We start from the raw sequence: 18,228 nt of genomic DNA, 5'->3' as shown, positions 1-18,228 counted from the left end.
ATGACCTAAAGATGAATTCCAACTTGGGAGTGCCTTTGCCCTCTTCCCTCAAGCCCAATTTAGACTCAAAAAAAAAAAAAAAATCTTTCCCATCTGTTCTTTATTTCCACAGAGATTAGAGGAGGGAGGTCTCAGAGATCCATAGCTTTGGTTATGCTGGCTTCTTCTGCTTGCCTTCTTGCTGTGAGGACGGAGGGAACTTGGCAGTGCCCAGACAACACCAGTTCAGAGGATGCAGCGGGTAAAGGTGAATAAAGGTGTGAGAAGGGTCTGGTGAGAACTCCAGCTCAGTACCAAGGACAGCTCCTTCCAGGCTGCCGTGAATTCAAGGAGCTATCCTTGTCTTCTGACCACTGAACCTCTGGCTCCATTCCTGAAAATTCTGTCCCCATCTGAGTGGATGCTCAGGCCATCTGGTCACTGACCAGAGACCCTAAGGAAGGAAGAAGACTAACAGTATCCATTCTGATATATCCATCTCACTTGAGCTATTCAGGTAGGGAGAATGGATAACTCACTTGGGGGGCAAAGGGAAGGGAATATCAACATGAGAAGAAAAGAAATGGTAAGTATATCACATCTACTCGATGCCAGGTGCTTTTCTGAGTGCTTTCCTTGTATTATCTCCATTAACACTCTCAATAACCCTATGATGTAGTTGCAAATACAATTCCTATTTTACAGTTGGAGAACCAGAAGGGCAGCAAGAGTAAGTAAAAATACTCAATTTCATACAAGTAAGCAGTAGAGCATTTGGAGTTAAAGTCCAGGTCCACGTGGTTCTACTGCCTGAATTCTTTCTACTGTACCAAGATGTCTCTCAGGGATGACTGAAAAGGAGTGGCTGGATTGGGAGCTGGATACCTGGGCTGAAGTTCCCAGTTACCTGATTGAACTTGGTCAAAGTGTGGTTACATCTTTATGTCTTTGCTAGTATGGTTCTTTCTTCTGGGTTGCCCATCACTCTGCCCATTTTCTAACCTTCAGGATTCTACCAGTCCTTCAAGTCTCAGTTAAAATATCAGATCCTCCACGAGGCTTTCCCAGTCCTTCCTTCTAGAAGTAAAACTCCTTCATCAAACCTCTACCCTGCCTTGCTGTTTTCATGGCTGCCTCCTCTGTTAGAATGGATTAAATTAATATGCCAGCACTGAAATCCAGTTTGGAGGTCAGGCCAAAGGATAGCTTCACTGTATAGATTCAAACATGTGCAACTTCTTTCACACAGAGGGGCAGCAAAGTCTAGAAGAATGATCACTGGCTTCAGAGTCAGATAGACACAGGGTTGACTGTTGGATTAGCCACTAACTATCTGTGTGACCTTAGTCAAATTTCTTCACCTCTCTAAGCTTTAGTTCCTCTTCTGCAAAATTCAGAGCACAATACTTCACTCACAGAGTAGTTACAACCTGGATAGTGAAACAATGTATATATGATAAATGGTACCTATATTTTGATGGCATACTACTTAATAATAATGGTGAGCATTTATTATTTACCACTTGTGAGAAACTTGGCACATGGCAAGCCTATACGTACTAAAACAATCCCCAAATTGCATGAAAGGAAACCGAAGTTCTGAGGACTTGTAACCGTCCAAAGCTTCACAGCTATAAAGTGGAAGATCTAATATTCAGAGCCAGGCCTATCTGACTCTTCTTTATAATGGAGGTATTACATAATTTGAGATGAAGATAATTACACCTCTCTTTTTTTTTTTTTCAGAAAAAGCTATTGAGGGTCAGAAACGTAAAGTAACTTGCCCAAGATTAGCCGATAGGAAAGAGTCAGATAGAAAACTCCTCTGAGTGATCCGTATCTTGTTCATTGCCATATCCCCGTTGTGCGGAGCACAGTGGACAGTACGTTATTGATGCTTGATAAATGTTTGTGAGATGAAGCAAAGATCCTAGTCACTGTGCACTCTGATTTTGGGCCTAAGAATTCCAAAGTGACCTTTAAAGTTAAATTGATTGGTTTTTGTGTGAGTAAGCAAAAAAACACCTCTTGGTGTCTAAGGTCTGTGAGGTTTGACTCATGAGAGACTTCATAGCAGAGGTAAGTCTGGTGCAGGTGCAAAGAGAGGAATTATTAACAGAAGCAGGATCAGAGAGAAAGTGGATCCTAGAAGAGAAAATTCCACGAGGGGAGGGAAACGCAAAAAGAAGAGGGGAGTTAAGAAATTGTTCAGAACCGAGGGCAGCTTCACCACGCGGAGCTAAAACTGCTTGCCTGGAGTGTCGTATTCAGAACCACGGACAGCTGCCCCGCGGCGGGGACGAATGCTCTCAGGGCAGCTGCGAGGTGCTTGTTTCAGAACTGGGGACAGCTCCAACCACTACTGGACTGAAGAGAATAGACTTCAGTTGAGCATTAAGCATACTAATCTCATTGCCTTATTTAATCTTCTCTGAAATTAGATATGTAATCCAGGGAACCGAGACCCAGAGCAGTGAAGTACCCAGGTGGATATGGCTCCAGAAGGCAGACCTTCATCTCTAAACCAAACTAAATTGAGTACCAACTCCATAATCTACTGAGAGACCTTGAGCAATGCCTTCTACTTTCTAAGGCTCTGATTCTTCATTGGCAAAGTGGGGCTAAGAAAGATTACTCCACAGGGTCATTGGCTTGATGAAGTAGAATCTTATTTACAGCGTCTTTGTCCAGGATCTTAAGCTTTTATAGCTTCAGCCACTTCACATCTGGTATTTTGGGAAACTCAGATCCGTTTTAATTTTGTAATCATAACATCAGACACAACCCTTGCCTCTGTGTAGGTATTTTTGGTTTCCTCCTATAGAAAATGGAGATGTCAAACTGAGTGCCTTCAAATAGCTTTTCCAGCCCTAATATTTCCTTCCTAGAGTGGAAGAATAATTTTCTTTTCCTCTTTGGTCAACATGTTTCAAAAAAATAAAATGAAAATTTCACCCCAAACCCCAAGAGATAAAGGAGAAAATAATGAGTTATGCAGTCAGCCACAACTGGGAAGTTTGAATCTGTATTCTACTATAGATTGAGAGGCCTTGTGGAAACTATTTGACTCTTTGATCATTAGTTACTACATCTGTAAAATGGGAACATTGATTCTCACTTCTCAGTGTTGAGATGTGGATATAATATGAATAAAAATCACCTGATGCAATATTTGGCATTTGGAAAATGCTGATAAGTGAGAATTATTGTTATTGCCAGTCCAGTCTTCACTCTGGCACTGAGGATCCCAGAATTTATTTATGAGCCAACCAGGATGGAGGGAAGTTGACTTGCTCAAAGCCCTCTTAGGGAGAAAGCGGCATGTCAAGGACTCAAAGATATGTCTGTTTTATTGCAAAGAAGATCCTTGTAAAAGGCATAAGACCAGGATTAGAGTCAACCTCATCTGTCCTGTGCAGTTGTGATAGACATAGCTTCGTCTGTCCTCAGGAAGGTTTTGTGAAAGTGATGAGACTTAAGATAGGTCTTAAAGAGGCCGAGGGCATGTTTCATAAACAATGCAAGACATTGATGGGTAGCAAAATCAGACAGAACTGATTTGAAAAATCCCAGGGTTCTCACTTTGTAGTTGTAGCCTCTGGGAACCACAGTTTCTTGGTCTTTAACAATAAGTGAAATGAGAACTACTTTGCATGGTATTGAAAAATGAATGAAATCTTTTGTTAAAAGGACCCAGCCTGGATATAAGTATAAGTAATAAATGTTATCTTTGTCTTTATAACAAGAGATTTTTTTCTGGGTGTGGGGGGGGCGAGATAGAGTTCTCTCCAAAAGGAATCAGGAATCAAAGTTCCACTTGTTTTTCTAGAAAATTACCATAGCTGACTCTCTTCTCTAATAAATGGTGGTAACTTTTATCAGTAAATGTGATCAAATCAATAGAAGAATCTCAGAATAGAGAGATAAGGATTATTCTCTACTCCAAGATACCTAGAAGAACTGCTGAAGTCCACATAGAGTTGTTTTTTTGTAAAATGCAATCTAAAAAGAGACAGATCCAATGTGGTCAAAATTAATAACTCGTTTGTATACAACTTTCCTTTTCATTTTCTTACATAATCTCCACAACATCTCATGGGGGTCAATATCATTCTCCTCATTTCACAGAGAAAAAACCTAAGGGCTTGCATAAATCAAAAAATGTACTAAAGGTTGTAATAAGTAGATAAGGCAGTATTTCTGATCCCAAAGTGACTGTTCTTCCAACCACATATCATTGACTCTCTTCAAAATCAATGACCATCAGAGATTGAAGAGAAGGTCACCAAGGAAGAGTCCCAATGCTCCCAGACAACATCCCCTATCATTTGTTGCTTCACCTACTGAGAAATGTGATGCCTAGAAATTCATCTTTGATCCACTATTCCTTGAATAAACACATATTGAGTATCTATCATGTAGCAGGCAACGTACTCCTTTGCTAGGCATTGAGGATAGATTTCAGAGTGAGACAGATCTCATCCCTTCCCTCAGGAGGCTTACAATCCAGTTGGAGAGACATTGAATAAGCGAGCAAACACACAGGAAATTTAAAATGATTATAATCACTCTGAAAGGAAGTAGTTGGATACAGGAATAGAAAATAATGGCATAGGGTTTGACAGAGGATTTTCAAGGAAGGCTGATAGGAGGACAATACATTGAAAACTTATTGAAGACCATGATAAGGAACATGATGTTTATTCTAAGAACAATGGGGAATCTGTCAAGAGTTTTAAGCAGAGGAGTGACCCTATATGATATATGATTTTGAAAGACCCCACTAGCTGGTACATGAAGAAGGATGGACCATAGAGGACAAGGATAGAAGCAGAGAAACCAGAAAAGAAATTATTTCATTTACTCAGGTGAGATAATGGCTTGGATCTAGGGCAAGGCAAGATGTAGAGAGAGATTTGCAAAATATTTTGTAGATGTATTTTGTTCTTAGATGGAGAGATCTCTGGAGCTGGGCAATATGACCAGGGTCCAGCAGTTTGTCCTGCTGGGTTTGTCCACAAGCTTGGGCATAAGAGATGTTTTGTTTGCTGTCTTCCTCACTCTCTACCTGCTGACCCTGTTGGAGAACACACTCATCATCTACCTCATCTGCAGCCACAGGGAGCTCCACAAGCCCATGTACTTCTTCCTGGGCAACCTGAGCTTCCTGGAGATGTGCTACGTGTCAGTGACCATACCCAGCCTGCTGATGGGGCTGTGGACTGGACCCTGCCATGTGCCCTTCACAGCCTGCATGACCCAACTCTTCTTCTTCATCTCTCTCATCTGTACGGAGTGCACCCTCCTGGCCTCCATGGCCTATGACCGCTATGTGGCCATCTGTCACCCACTCCACTACCCGTTGCTCATGAGGCCCCAGGTTTTCCTGGGCTTGGCCATGACTTCATGGTTTGGTGGGCTCCTGGTCTCAGTGATCAAAACAGCATGTATTGCCAGCCTGTCCTACTGTGGCCCCAATGTCCTCAATCACTTCTTCTGTGATGTCTCCCCTCTGCTTAACTTGTCCTGCACCCACGTGGCCCTGACAGAGCTGGTGGACTTCATTTCTGCCATTGTCATCCTCTGGGGTTCCCTCATCATAGCCATAGCCTCCTATGTGGCCATTGTTAGGGCTGTGCTCCACATGCCATCAGCTGCTGCCCGTTGCAAAGCCTTCTCTACCTGTGCCTCCCACCTCATAGTGGTGGGCATCTTCTACTCAGCCACTATCTTCATCTATGCCCGTCCCAACCGCATAGAAGCCATGGATCTCAACAAGATATTGTCTGTCATCTACACGGTGGTCACGCCTATGTGCAATCCTGTCATCTATTGTCTGCGGAACAAGGAGGTCCAGGCAGCTTTCCATAGAACCATACACTCATCCTGAAGCTGACCAGCTGACCAGGGCATGGGGGAGATCTCAAGCTATCAATACTTTACATTTTTATTGAGATACAATTCACATACCATACATTTCACCCTTTAAAAATGTACAATTCAGTGGTTTTTAGTATATTCACAAAGTTGTGCAACCATCACCACTATCTAATTCCAGAATGTTTTCATCACCACCAAAAGAAACCTGTACACATTAGAAGTCACTCCCAATCCTCCACCCCTCACCCTAAGAAACCATTAATTTTCTTTCTGTCTCCACAGATTTTTTCTGTATCGGACATTTCACACAAATAGAATCATATAATATGTGGCATTTTGTGTGGCTTCTTTCACTCCGTATAATATTTTTGAGGTTCGTATGTGTTGAAAATTGTATCCGTACTTCATTCTTTTTTATGGCTGAATAATAATCCATTGTATGGATATACCAGGTATTGGTTACCCATTCATCAATTTATGGATATCTGAGTTGTTTCAACTTTTTAGCTGTTAAGAATAATGCTGCTGCAAACATTTGTGTACAACTTTTTGTGTGGATGTATATTTTCATTTGTCTTGAGTGTATGCCTAGGAGTGGGATTGCTAGGTCATATGGTAACTCTGTGTTTGACTTTTTAAAGAACTGTCAGATTATTTCTTAAAGCATTCAATGCCCTGCTTTTAAAATACATGTATGTCAAGGCAAGGAGAGCAGTTATGGATAGTAATTTATAGATGAGATAATGCAAGTGACCAACATATCTAAGAAATATCCTTGATACTCAAGGAAAAATGCTAATTACAATAAGTTATACCATCACTGTATCAGACTGGGAAAATTTAAATGGTTGTTGACATCTAGAGCTGAGTTGTCTTTGGGAAAGTGGGCACTCTTGCTCAAATACTGTGGGTGGTGGCATAAATTTTTAGGACCTTCTTGCAGAGCAACCTGGTATCATCCATCATCTATTGCCTACACTTTGACCCAGCATCTCCGCTTTTGCAACATTTCATAGAAAAATTAAAGCACTGATTTATAAAAATACATGTTCAAGGATATTTATTGCAGCATTGTTTTAATTGGCCTAAACTGGAAAGAGTGAATATTCATCAATAAGATAACAACTGAATAAGTTATGGTACCTTCACATTGTGAAATCTTATGAAGCAATTTAAAAAAAAGAATTGATTCTATTTCTCTATATTGACATGGAAGCCTGATATATTTGTAGGTGAAAAGGAAAAATTTTAAATAAATGTTTAAATATTAAAAATTTAAAGACAAAAATTCAAGACATGTCTACATATGCTTGCATAGAGATTTTTTGGGGATGCACACCCAAAAATTCAAGGAGTGTGTAAACATTTTTTTTTGCAAATTTCAGTAATAATAAAAGTTATTAACTGAAATTGGTACAATGTTTCTGGAGGGCAATTTGGCAAAATGCATAAAAAACCTGAATGTGCATGGTCTTTGACAGCATACCATTTTAAAACATTTTTGCAAGAAAATAACTTAGGATGCTCGCAACAATGTAATTGTGAGAATGTTCACAGCGATTTTGTGCTTTTAATGGAGAACTATTGGGAGAAACCACTATTCAACAATCTAAGGAGGAGTAGTCAAAATAAACTGCAGCATAGCCACCCAAGGGAATGGTGTCATGAAAAATAACATTCGTCAGTTTATTTACTGCCATGAATGTTGTCAATTATATATTGTGATGTGGAAAATTCAGATTATAAAATGACATGTACAGTGTAATTACGTTTTCATTTTTTAAGTGCATGTGTGTATATATGCGTATAGGAAAGAATTTGGGAATAAATACTATAACATGTTAATGGTGATTGCCATTGTGTGGAAGACCCTGGGAGGCTTTGCTTTTATTTTCACTTTGTTGTATTTTGTTTGTGGTAAGCATGTATTGCTTCTGGAATAAAACTGTGTTTTTCAATATTAAAAAATCACCTTAGTCTCTGTCTTTTGTCAATAAGATAGAGCTGAACTTACATGACTAGGAATTCAAGATCCCAAACAGTGCTTTAGTTTCGGCCACACTAGACCCAACATTACCTAGACATATACGTCTGGATACCTTTGCAGATGCTGTTCCATCTGCCAGGAATGCCATGATCTTCCTTGTCCTCCCTTTGAATGCAGATACCCTCAAGGCCCAGCTTCCGGTTTCCTTCTTCACAGAGTTCTACATTATTGCCCCGGTTCCTATGCACAAGGCAGTGCTTCTTCTTTTCTTCTGTGGCTCTCATTCACACAGGGTGAAAATACAGATCAGAGCGGGAGGGGTGCAGAGCACAGACTTCATCAGTCTTGCTGAAAATCGGTGAAGAACATTAAGGACTAACTCAACGTCTGTAGCATGAAGGTAAAATGGTAATTTCTGTGTCAAGTGTACGTGAATTTAAAATTAATCAATATTGGCAAATTATTTTACAAAAATGCTGCCTCAGTCTGCATTCCCAGAGCAGTTTTAGAGAATACCTTCCCCCCACATCCAACCAAACCTGAGTTTTCTCAAATGATTTCCTTTTTTTTCCCAATTTACCACGTGTAAGTGCATCTTATTACTTTGATTTTCACTTCTTTAGTAGCGGTGGAGATTGAACACCATTCCATAGATTTTTATTGGACGTTTGTATTACCCCTTTTTGGATGAACTGTTGGGCTATGTGTGCTTGTGGAAATAGTTGAGAATGGGTATCTTTGCAGCTTAACTTTTCCCCATCTTTCATTTGTTTCTTCACGATAAATTCCCCAAGTAGAATTGATGAGTGCAAGGCTTTCAGATTCTCAGATCTTTTTGTATTTATTAACAAAGTGTCATTCTAAAATGTACCAATCTGTACCCTCATAAGTGACACCAGAATGTGCTTGTTTCCCTTGAGACATTGTCAACATGAATTTTTATTTTTTTAAGTAAAATTTAAAAATATGCTAGTCTGATGAGAAAGTCATTCCATAGAAAGTCATTCTTTGAATTTCTATTTTATCTTATGTTTATTTATTCAGTTATAATTGGTGAAAAGTAATACAAGCTTATTGCAAAATATTCAAATATGTAAAATAGAAAATATTGGTCCTCTGTGGTCTCATGCCTGAAAACACAGCTGATAACTGTTTGACATATATCCTTTCTAGGTATATATTAACATAAATAACTATTGCTATTAGTATATTTATCATTATTGTTTTACAAAACATTGACATACTCATATACTGCGTTCATTTTTAACTCAACAACATACATCTCCCCACAGCAGTATCTACAGGTCTAGTTTAATCTCCTTAGTGGATACATGTTATTTCATAGTATAGGTATAATGTAACATATTTAAATAATATCCTGTTGATCTGCATTTGAGTTGTTCCCCAAAAAATGGCATTTAGTCCAAATTTCACAATTTTTCAGTAGACATTCTTGTATATATATATATATATATTGTATTAGATATATAATATTTTTCAGTTGTCAAGGAGTAAATTTCTGTCTTCTGATTAAATTTGCATTTCTTGGATAACTCGAGAGATGCGCATCTTTTTGCAGGTTATCAGCCACTTACATATTTCCTTCAATAACCTTCCTGTTCATGACCATTTCCCTTATGTTTTTCTCTTGGAGTAGTGATATTTTTCTCATTTATTTTAAAAAAAGTTTTAAACATTATGTTGCAAATATTTCCCTCCAGGTTTCTATTTGCCTCTGAAATTTGTGTATGTGTTTGTGGCCATGAAAGTTTTAAAATCAGGAACAGAAAACTGCATTGCTGAAGAGACTCAGCGCAGATGGAGGGTTTTCCACAAGGCTGCGTGCACCTCCTTGTTCCGCAGGCAGTAGATGATCGGGCTGCATGTGGGCGTGGCCACCGTGTAGATGACTGACAGCATCTTGTTGAGGTCTGTGGATTCAACGCGGCTGGGTCGGGAATATATGAAGAGGACCATTGAGTAGAAGATGCCCATCACAATCAGATGGGAGGCGCATGTGGAGAGGGCTTTACAGCGGGCAGTAGCTGAAGGCATGCGAAACACAGCCCTCCCAATGGCCACATAGGAGGCCAGAGCAATTAGTAATGACCCACAGAAGATGAAGATGGCAGAGATGAAATCCACCAGCTCTGTCAGGGCCACATGGGTGCAGGACAGGTTGAGCAGAGGGGAGACATCACAGAAGAAGTGATTGAGGACATTGGGGCCACAGTAGGACAGGCTGGCAATGCATGATGTCTTAACCACTGAGACTAGCGGCCCACCAAGCCATGAGGACATGGCCAAGCCCAGGCAGACCTGGGGTCTCATGAGCAGTGGGTAGCGGAGTGGAAGACAGATGGCCACATAGCGGTCATAGGCCATGGAGGACAGGAGAGTGCACTTGGTACCAATGAGAGACACAAATAAAAAAACCTGAATTATGCAGGCTGTGAAGGGCACATGGTGCAGACTGGATCTCAGTCCCACTAGCAGGCTGGGCATGGTCACTGACACATAGCACATCTCTAGGCAGCTCAGGTTGCCCAGGAAGAAGTACATGGGTTTTTGAAGCTCCCTGTGACTGCAGATGAGGTAGATGATGAGCGTGTTCTCCAGGAGGATCAGTAGGTAGAGGGTCATAAAGATGGCAAATAGGCCAATCCTTACATCTTGGCTGGAAGACAAACCTAGTAGGATAAACTCCTGGACTCTGGACACATTGGCCAATTCCAGAGACCTTTCCATCTAAGTGAAGAAAGAAATAGGTTTGTAGAGACAGTGGTCCATGCAGAAGTAAAATGATAAAAGAGGAAGAGTGCATAGGGTTAGGGGCTCTAGGGCCAATGTAACTTTGTCATGATGGCTGTTGTCAGGAAGACCAGTGAGGAGCAACTGAGAAACTGCAAAACTGGAAACAAAAAACTTACACTGGACTTACTAAATCTGTGATCATCAGCAAGACAATCTTTATGAATCTCAGTTATCTTATCTCTGTAAAATGGAGGTGAAATCTATCCCCATGAGGTCCTTAGTCCTTATGGATATTAAACATGGCAATAGATGAGAAGGTGCTTTATAAAGTGAGGCATGACTGTTATTTCTTTACTTTTGATGACATTAAGTGGTGTTTTCTAAGTTGGAGGGTTTTTTTCCTTAAAAAAGTTCCTAGGACATCAGGGTTTGTCTACACTATTTTAAATAGAGGAAGACTTGCAATTCCCTTATTCTGAGACATATACCTCTCTTAACTGGATTGAATTTCTGGAGGAAGTTTCCACTGTTTATTAGAGAAAAGTACCAGTAGCAATGATTTTTCTGAAAAGACCAATGAGAAATTTCCTCCCTGAATGTTTCTCAAGATGACTCCTTCCAGAAAGATAATATGTCTTTTTCTTTTTTCTGAGGAAGATTAGCCCTGAGCTAACATCTGTGCTAGTCCTCCTCTGCTTTTATATGTGGGTCGTGACCACAGCATGGCTGAAGAGTGGTGTAGGTCGGTACCCAGGATCCAAACCTGTGAACATGGGATGCCAAAGCAGAATGTGCCAAACCCAACCACTATGCCAAAATGCCTGCCCTTAATATATCTTTTTTATAAGGAAATAAACTACATACGTTGAGTATCACTCACATGCTCCTGCACTGTGCTGCATTTTTTAAACACATGGAGATAATGAATTTTCATGACCCTATGAAAATAAAAGCATTGTTTTACTCATTCATTCACGTGACTGTACTGAAGCTCATAGGCAGTAAGTAACTTATGAATGGGATGAAGTTATAGAAATAGAGGTCCTTTGCCTATTGTTAGTGTTGAGGATTCGACTTGAGTTTTAGGCAAGTGAGATGTGGAGATTATGCTATTTGGACTCAGTTCTGATTTATCATATGTATTCAATAGCAAGTATTTATTGAGTATGTACTCAATAGCAAATATTTATTGAGTATGTACTATGTAATAGGTGTTTGAAATCAAATAGTGAGCAAAACCAATGTCTGTGAGTTTTGAAATTCATAACGTAGGTAGTGAGGTATAGAGAAGGCAAACATAAAGACAAATATAGAATTTCAGTGGATAAGTGCTAAGGAGAAAGCAAAACAGGATGGTTGGCCATGTCTGGAGGGGAAAAAAATTCATTTTCTTCCATCCATGTGTTGAGCAAAATCCACTTCCCTGTAGCTCCACGTCCATGCCAATGCCTTCTAAGTCTCTTGTTGTGTTCTAGTCTCTGTGTTAAACGCTCTCAATGAAAATTAAGTTTAAGGCATAAACAATCAGAATAATAGAATGGAATAAAGCCCAGGAACACATCAAACATATACACAAACTTGATTTATGATGTAATTTGTATTGAAGATGAGTGGGGAAAGGGATGGACTTTGCAACAAATGGTTCTTGAATAATTAATTACCCATACAGAAAAATAAAAAGAGATTGAAACCCTACATCACACCACATGCACAAAAGATCAACTTCAGGTGAATTAAAAACATGAATGTGGAGTGAAAATTCTGGAATTTTAGAAAAAATATGGAAGTATATCTTTATGACCTCGTGGATATAGAAAACAATAACAATAAAGAAAAAGAATTTAAAACTTAACCACTTTAAAATTTTAAAACTCTAATCAACCAAAGAAATTCTGATCACCACAAAAAATTAAAAGAAAAGTCACAAACTGGAAAAAATGTACTGGCAATAAATATGAGGAAAGATCCCTATGGAGGATATACAAAGAAATTGGTAAAGTGACACACAAAATAGTTTTTTCTCAGTAGAAATATGGGCAAAAGTTCTGACTGTACACCTCACCAAAGAATAATTAATTGCTCAAAACCTGGGAGTAGGCTCATCTCATTAGGAGACAAGGAAATGGAAATTAAAACCAAAGTTAGATGGCACTTAATACCCTGGAAATGGCACAAATATAAACATCTGAAAATGTTATGTTTAACAATGAGAATTTTCATTTATGGCTTCTGGAGGTCTGAATTGGTATGATCATTTAAGAAAACAATTTGGCACTATCTAGTAAATTTTACAATGTGAGTATACCCCAGAAATTCTATGTCCAAGCATATAGCCAGAGTAATGTTCACAGCAGCACTGTTTTACTAGCAAAAAAGAAAAAAATACTGTAAATATCCCAAACATCCAATAGTAGAATTGATAAGTAAATTGTGATCTTCTTATATACTGGAACACTATTCTGTAAATAAATGAATGAACCAGAATCACATCTAACGTGATCAATGAAGCAATCTCAGAAACATAATACTGAGCAGAAGAAAGTTACATAAATATGGAAGCAGTATAATTCCACTTATATAAAAGTCAAACTGCGCAAAAATTTTAAGAAACATATAAAGTGTAAAATAAAGTAGGAGAATGATGGACCCCAATTTCAAGATAGTGGTTACTTCTTAGGGAGGAGGGATGGGGTGGGAAGGGCATGAAAGAGGTTTCAAAGATAAACAATCACACTCTTCTTAAAATGGTTAATGAGTACAAGGGACTCACTGCATTGTTACATTGATAACCTACTCCTGTACTGCATATTTTCTGTTTCATCTACTCACTATTTACACAAAAGCCACTTATAAAAATAGCTCCTACGTGTGTTAAAATTCATATAACTTTACACCAAAAAAGTCAATTTTGAACATAAAGTTTAAAAGTTACTTTTTGCACTTCAGCACTGTTTTCCCCCCCTCAGAAGTAACAACTGTTATCAGTTTCTTGTGGGTCCTTCCAGAAATATTGCCAGCACATTCGTGCACTTATATGTATATGTATATGTACCCTCCCTCCTTTAAAACATGGCACAAATCTCACATCGAGTATGAGTACCAAGAGCCCTATTAATCCAATACTATGTTATTTCTCTCATGCTTTAATGCCTTCTCCATAATTTGTTTTGGTAAAATTTCCCCTTGAAAATGCTTAATTCTCAACATGTCCAAATTAAGGAAAAATGGTTGTTCCTTCCAAGTCTATTGGTTTAGGCAAAGATAGATGAGATCATTAAGACAGTCCCTTTCAAGTAACAGATGAAAACATGTTGAATAAATGAATGCAATAAATCATTCTCTGTTATTGTTAATGTTAACTAAAATTATAGAGATGCAGTTTAGCCCCCAAAAGTAGATATATTCTTGGCGGGAACTTTCACATTGACATTTTGGCACAATATCACATTTTTCACATGAGCACAGTGAGACTCAAAGTTGGTGCTTTAAGTTCTTTTCAGATCAACTTCTGTCTGTTCAGGGTAGACGTTCTTAGTATGGAACAAGGTCACCTGGCTGGTTGGACTGTCCTTACAAGGCTGGTGAGGGGGCTGTCATTTGTCCTTATAAGGAATTCCTGCCACAGCCTCCCGCCACATACCTTCCCTCTGCTGGACTCCCGTTCTTCTCTGGCCTGCGTTATCCCTCGTCCTGCTCCTGCTCTTCTTTCCCCTCTATCTACCCATGTTCTTAACTTAACTTCTTCATGAAGACTCTTTTGAGTTATCTTTCCTCTTTGATAACTTCAGAAGCTCTACAACGTCCCTGATTAGTCTACTGAAGAAATGATAAGTGTATCTTAAAAGGTACTGGATTCTGTGAGGATGCTTCAAAGATTTTGAGCCCATTCCACAAACATTTGTCCACAAACACCTGAATTGCACCTATGATGTGGTTATGGATGACTTAGTTTTTGCCCCCATAGAAAAGTTTATGACTAGCAGCTTGCTAGCTGTGTGACCGTGAGTAAGATCCTTAATGTCTCTAAGCCTGAGTTACCTGTTACTTACGTTGCTACTAATATTCCCATTGGGAATAAAAAGATATACCACACAATAGTAGCTTTAATTTGTTGCCTGTGTTCTACGTACTGGCCGATTTAGATGCAGTATAACATAGTTCAGTGGCCCTCAAGCATTTTTACCATGGCCCACAATAAGAAATACATTTAACATTGTGACCCAGTCACAATGACACACACACACACACACACACACACACACAACCACATACACAAATGAAACAAAAATTTAACAAAAAACGCTTACCTTTACTCTATGTGAGTCCCTGTGATATTCTTTCTCATGTTCTATGCCATATGATTTTTGGTGCTTGTATTGACCTCATACATTCATTTTATGAACATCAGTTTAAACTACACTGTCATTCAAGTTAAGAGAAGGGCTTTGGAATCAAATAGAAACTGGTTCTGGTCTGGGCTCTCTCTAACTTAGACAAGGACTCTGTATTTCTGAGCCTCAGATCTTCATCTCCAGTGTGGAGATAATAACCCTGACTTCTTCAGGCTGTCATGGAGATTAAGTCCAAAATAGTCTCTGTGGTACCCAGGTAGTGTTTAGCACCCCATAGGTGTCTTCTAGAAGGGAGAACTTTTCTGGTCTTCTCATTTTTATTTCTCAAATCAAATGCTCTTGTTCTCTTACCTGTTAGCTAAAGTGAGACAGGTCTTGCTTTTCCTTCTGAAAGGAGACTCTGGAGGCCACAAATATTCAGCTTCTGCCCCTGGATATCATTGAAGATGCTGGTGACTTGAAGAGTTGGCCAGTGAATTCAAGGACCTCAGAAATGTTTGGAAGAAATTGTCTTTGGTCCTGAGCAATGAGCTCTCACCTGTCTCTCCTCATTTCTCCACCTTCGTGTTCTCTGAGCTTCCAAGAGAATTCTGTTCTTACAGTCAGTTGCAAGCAGAAGGGCCAGTTTAAATGAAAGAGATGGACCTTAGAGGGCTGCCCTAATCTCTGTGGATTTAGAGGAAAAATTGAAGTGAAAATTTTTTATGAAAGTGTACCGGGGCTTGGTAAGGTGAATCAAAGTTAACATTCATTCCAAGGTAGCTCTTATGCAGTTTGGGACCCCTAAGAGGTGCCATGATATGTGTTGGACACTGGGATTACAAAGCTGAATGAAGAGTAATTCCTGTTATCAAGTTGCTCCCAGAATACTGTAGTCTATTGACCCCAAAACAGACATTTATAACATATTATAGTAAGAGATGAGAAACCTGTGTGTGTTCGGAGGAGGGGAACCTGGAGATTTGGGAAGACATTGTAGGTGGGGTGTCTGAGCTCAGTCTCTGAGAAGTGTTACACGTTTACCTCTGTTCGATATAACACGAGAAAGAGGTAGATAGAATATTCTCCCAGCTAATATACACAATTAAAATATCATTTCCTCACTACCTGCTGGATATTTTAGCCCTGTAAGTCAACATTCAACATTAGGCATTCCATGCACGCAACATATCTTTTCCTCTCTAAGCCTTAGAGTCTCCACCAAATAGGTATTGTCCCTATTTCTGCCCAATGCCCGATGAAAATTTGGAGAGAGCACTATCAAATTAAATTTTATTCATTTTCTTTTTCCCTTTTGTGAAATCAAATAAAATAGATAGATTTAAGAGAAATGTGCACATAATTCTAGCATAGCACTTTTCAGGAACAGTAAAACCATCACTACACTATGCTGCAGTCAGTAAACAATACAGAATATTTCTGAGCTAACGGCGTGACCCAAATCCTCTCCAGTATGTCTGCCCCTCCCATCTTTTGAGAGAATCAATGTTAAAATACTTTCATATTACATACCTATTCCTATACTCATACACACATACACAAAACAGTGCATCTTGTGCCCACACAGTTCTTCTGCCAAGACGGCCCTTTCCCTTCCTATCTGAATGAAATTTAATTCATCCCTCAAGCTCAATTGAACCTACTTAGTTAAGGTTTCACCCACTTCTTCCTTTTCCAGACACCAAGAACTAATCTTTTTCCCCCGTAGAGAGAGCAGTGTGCTGGAGTGGAAATGGCATGATCCCCAGCAGTTACCCAGAAATTCAGTTGAATGCCTCAACTCCAAACCGAGCTGCAGAAATGTCCTGGCAATTTGGAGCATGAGGACCTGAAATGCAATTCCTTATTTGTAATGCAAAGGCTGCATGACTGTGGCTCCTCTGAGTCTCTGTGTTTCCATTTATAAATTGGTGATGATGATGCTCACCTGGAAGAGTTTCATGAAGATTAAACTATTCAATGCCTGTAAACTATTCAATTCATCTTTCACAAATCTTAGTACCTATTAGGTGCTCAGTAAGTAGTAGCTATTGCTATTATTAAAACCTTTAAAATGGAGATGACATACACTTCTTAGAGATGATGTAAAAATTAAATTTATAGAGATGTGTACAGATCTAGCACAGTAATGGATACACATTGAGCAATCAATGAATATTAATAGATTTTTACCTCAACTCTAAAAATTGCGTGGCTCCTGACACTAATATAGCTCTTATTACCTTGATTGTAACTACTTACTTACTTTTTTCTCTTACCACGAAACTGTGACCTCAATGGAGAAGAGACTCTGTCTTCTTTTTCCATATTTTTGCAACGGAATGTTTGTTGATTTGGCAGGAAAAGCCTAAGACCTGGACCCTGATTCTTAGAAGGTTTTTCTTTAATGTGAGTTGTTTTGACTTTGGAATACTTGATCACGAATCACATAGGGATATCTAATGCAAAGGTAGTGGTGGAGGGAATAAGAGTCTAGGAGAAGGATGGCCCGATGTCAAGTCTCCAAGGAATGGATCATAATGAATTTTAAAAGTCCTTTATTAATAAATATTTGCATAGTTTTCCAATTTTGCTACTACAAACATTGCTGCAGTAGATATCCTGGCACACTTGTGTTTGCCCATATATAGGAGTATACCCGTAAGATTCATTTAAGGAAGTAGAATTAATGGGTCAATATGCATTTAAACTTTTTATATGTATTACAAAATTGCCATCTGAAAATATGGCACTGATTTACATTCCCATAGAAGACATCTGAGAATGATTGCTTTATACTCCCTTAACTATACTTATTTTCCTGATTTTTTTCAATTTTTTACAACTCAGATGAAAAATGACATCATTGTTTTAATATGCATTTGTGTGCTTATCAGTGATGTGGCAGAATCAGGAGACTTCTTCCTCCTTGGCATGCTGGTAAATTACATCTCCAAGCATCCTTTGCATACCACTATGTCCACGTGACTAAATCCTGGCCAATGAAGTGTGGGCAGTAATGATGTATATAAATGCCAGGCCTGGCCCTTCAAACCTTGGATGATGCCTCATTCTCATTTTCTCCCTCTCTCTTTACTTGTCTGGAGAGAAAATATTAAATAGAGAACTCCAAGATTCTAGAGGATAACAATTGCTATAAGAAAGAACTTTGGGGTCCTGGAAAAATGCAGAGAATATAGCACCTCTTCTCAAGCTGCACTGATTTATGATGCAAGTGAGAAATAAACCTTGGTCATGTTGAGATGCTTTGATTTGGGGTAATTTGTTACAGTACTA

The 18,228-nt window shown here is 39.0% G+C and overlaps 2 protein-coding genes across 2 annotated transcripts; one reads left to right on the top strand and one right to left on the bottom strand.

The window, feature by feature from the left end:
- Positions 1-4,930: 4,930 nt before the first annotated feature.
- LOC124249974 (olfactory receptor 5-like) lies at positions 4,931-5,869 on the top strand. The gene has a single exon (XM_046681630.1). It carries the CDS (start codon positions 4,931-4,933, stop codon positions 5,867-5,869), a length of 939 nt encoding a protein of 312 aa, XP_046537586.1.
- A 3,786-nt stretch (positions 5,870-9,655) lies between these two features.
- LOC124249975 (olfactory receptor 5-like) lies at positions 9,656-10,594 on the bottom strand. Its single transcript, XM_046681631.1, has one exon. It carries the CDS (start codon positions 10,592-10,594, stop codon positions 9,656-9,658), a length of 939 nt encoding a protein of 312 aa, XP_046537587.1.
- Positions 10,595-18,228: the final 7,634 nt, after the last annotated feature.

This window comes from Equus quagga, chromosome 13, assembly GCF_021613505.1.
Source record: "Equus quagga isolate Etosha38 chromosome 13, UCLA_HA_Equagga_1.0, whole genome shotgun sequence".
NCBI classification, from domain to species: Eukaryota; Metazoa; Chordata; class Mammalia; order Perissodactyla; family Equidae; genus Equus; species Equus quagga.
The sequence above is the reverse complement of the archived record's forward strand: the minus strand, read 5'-3'. Positions and strand labels throughout refer to the sequence as shown.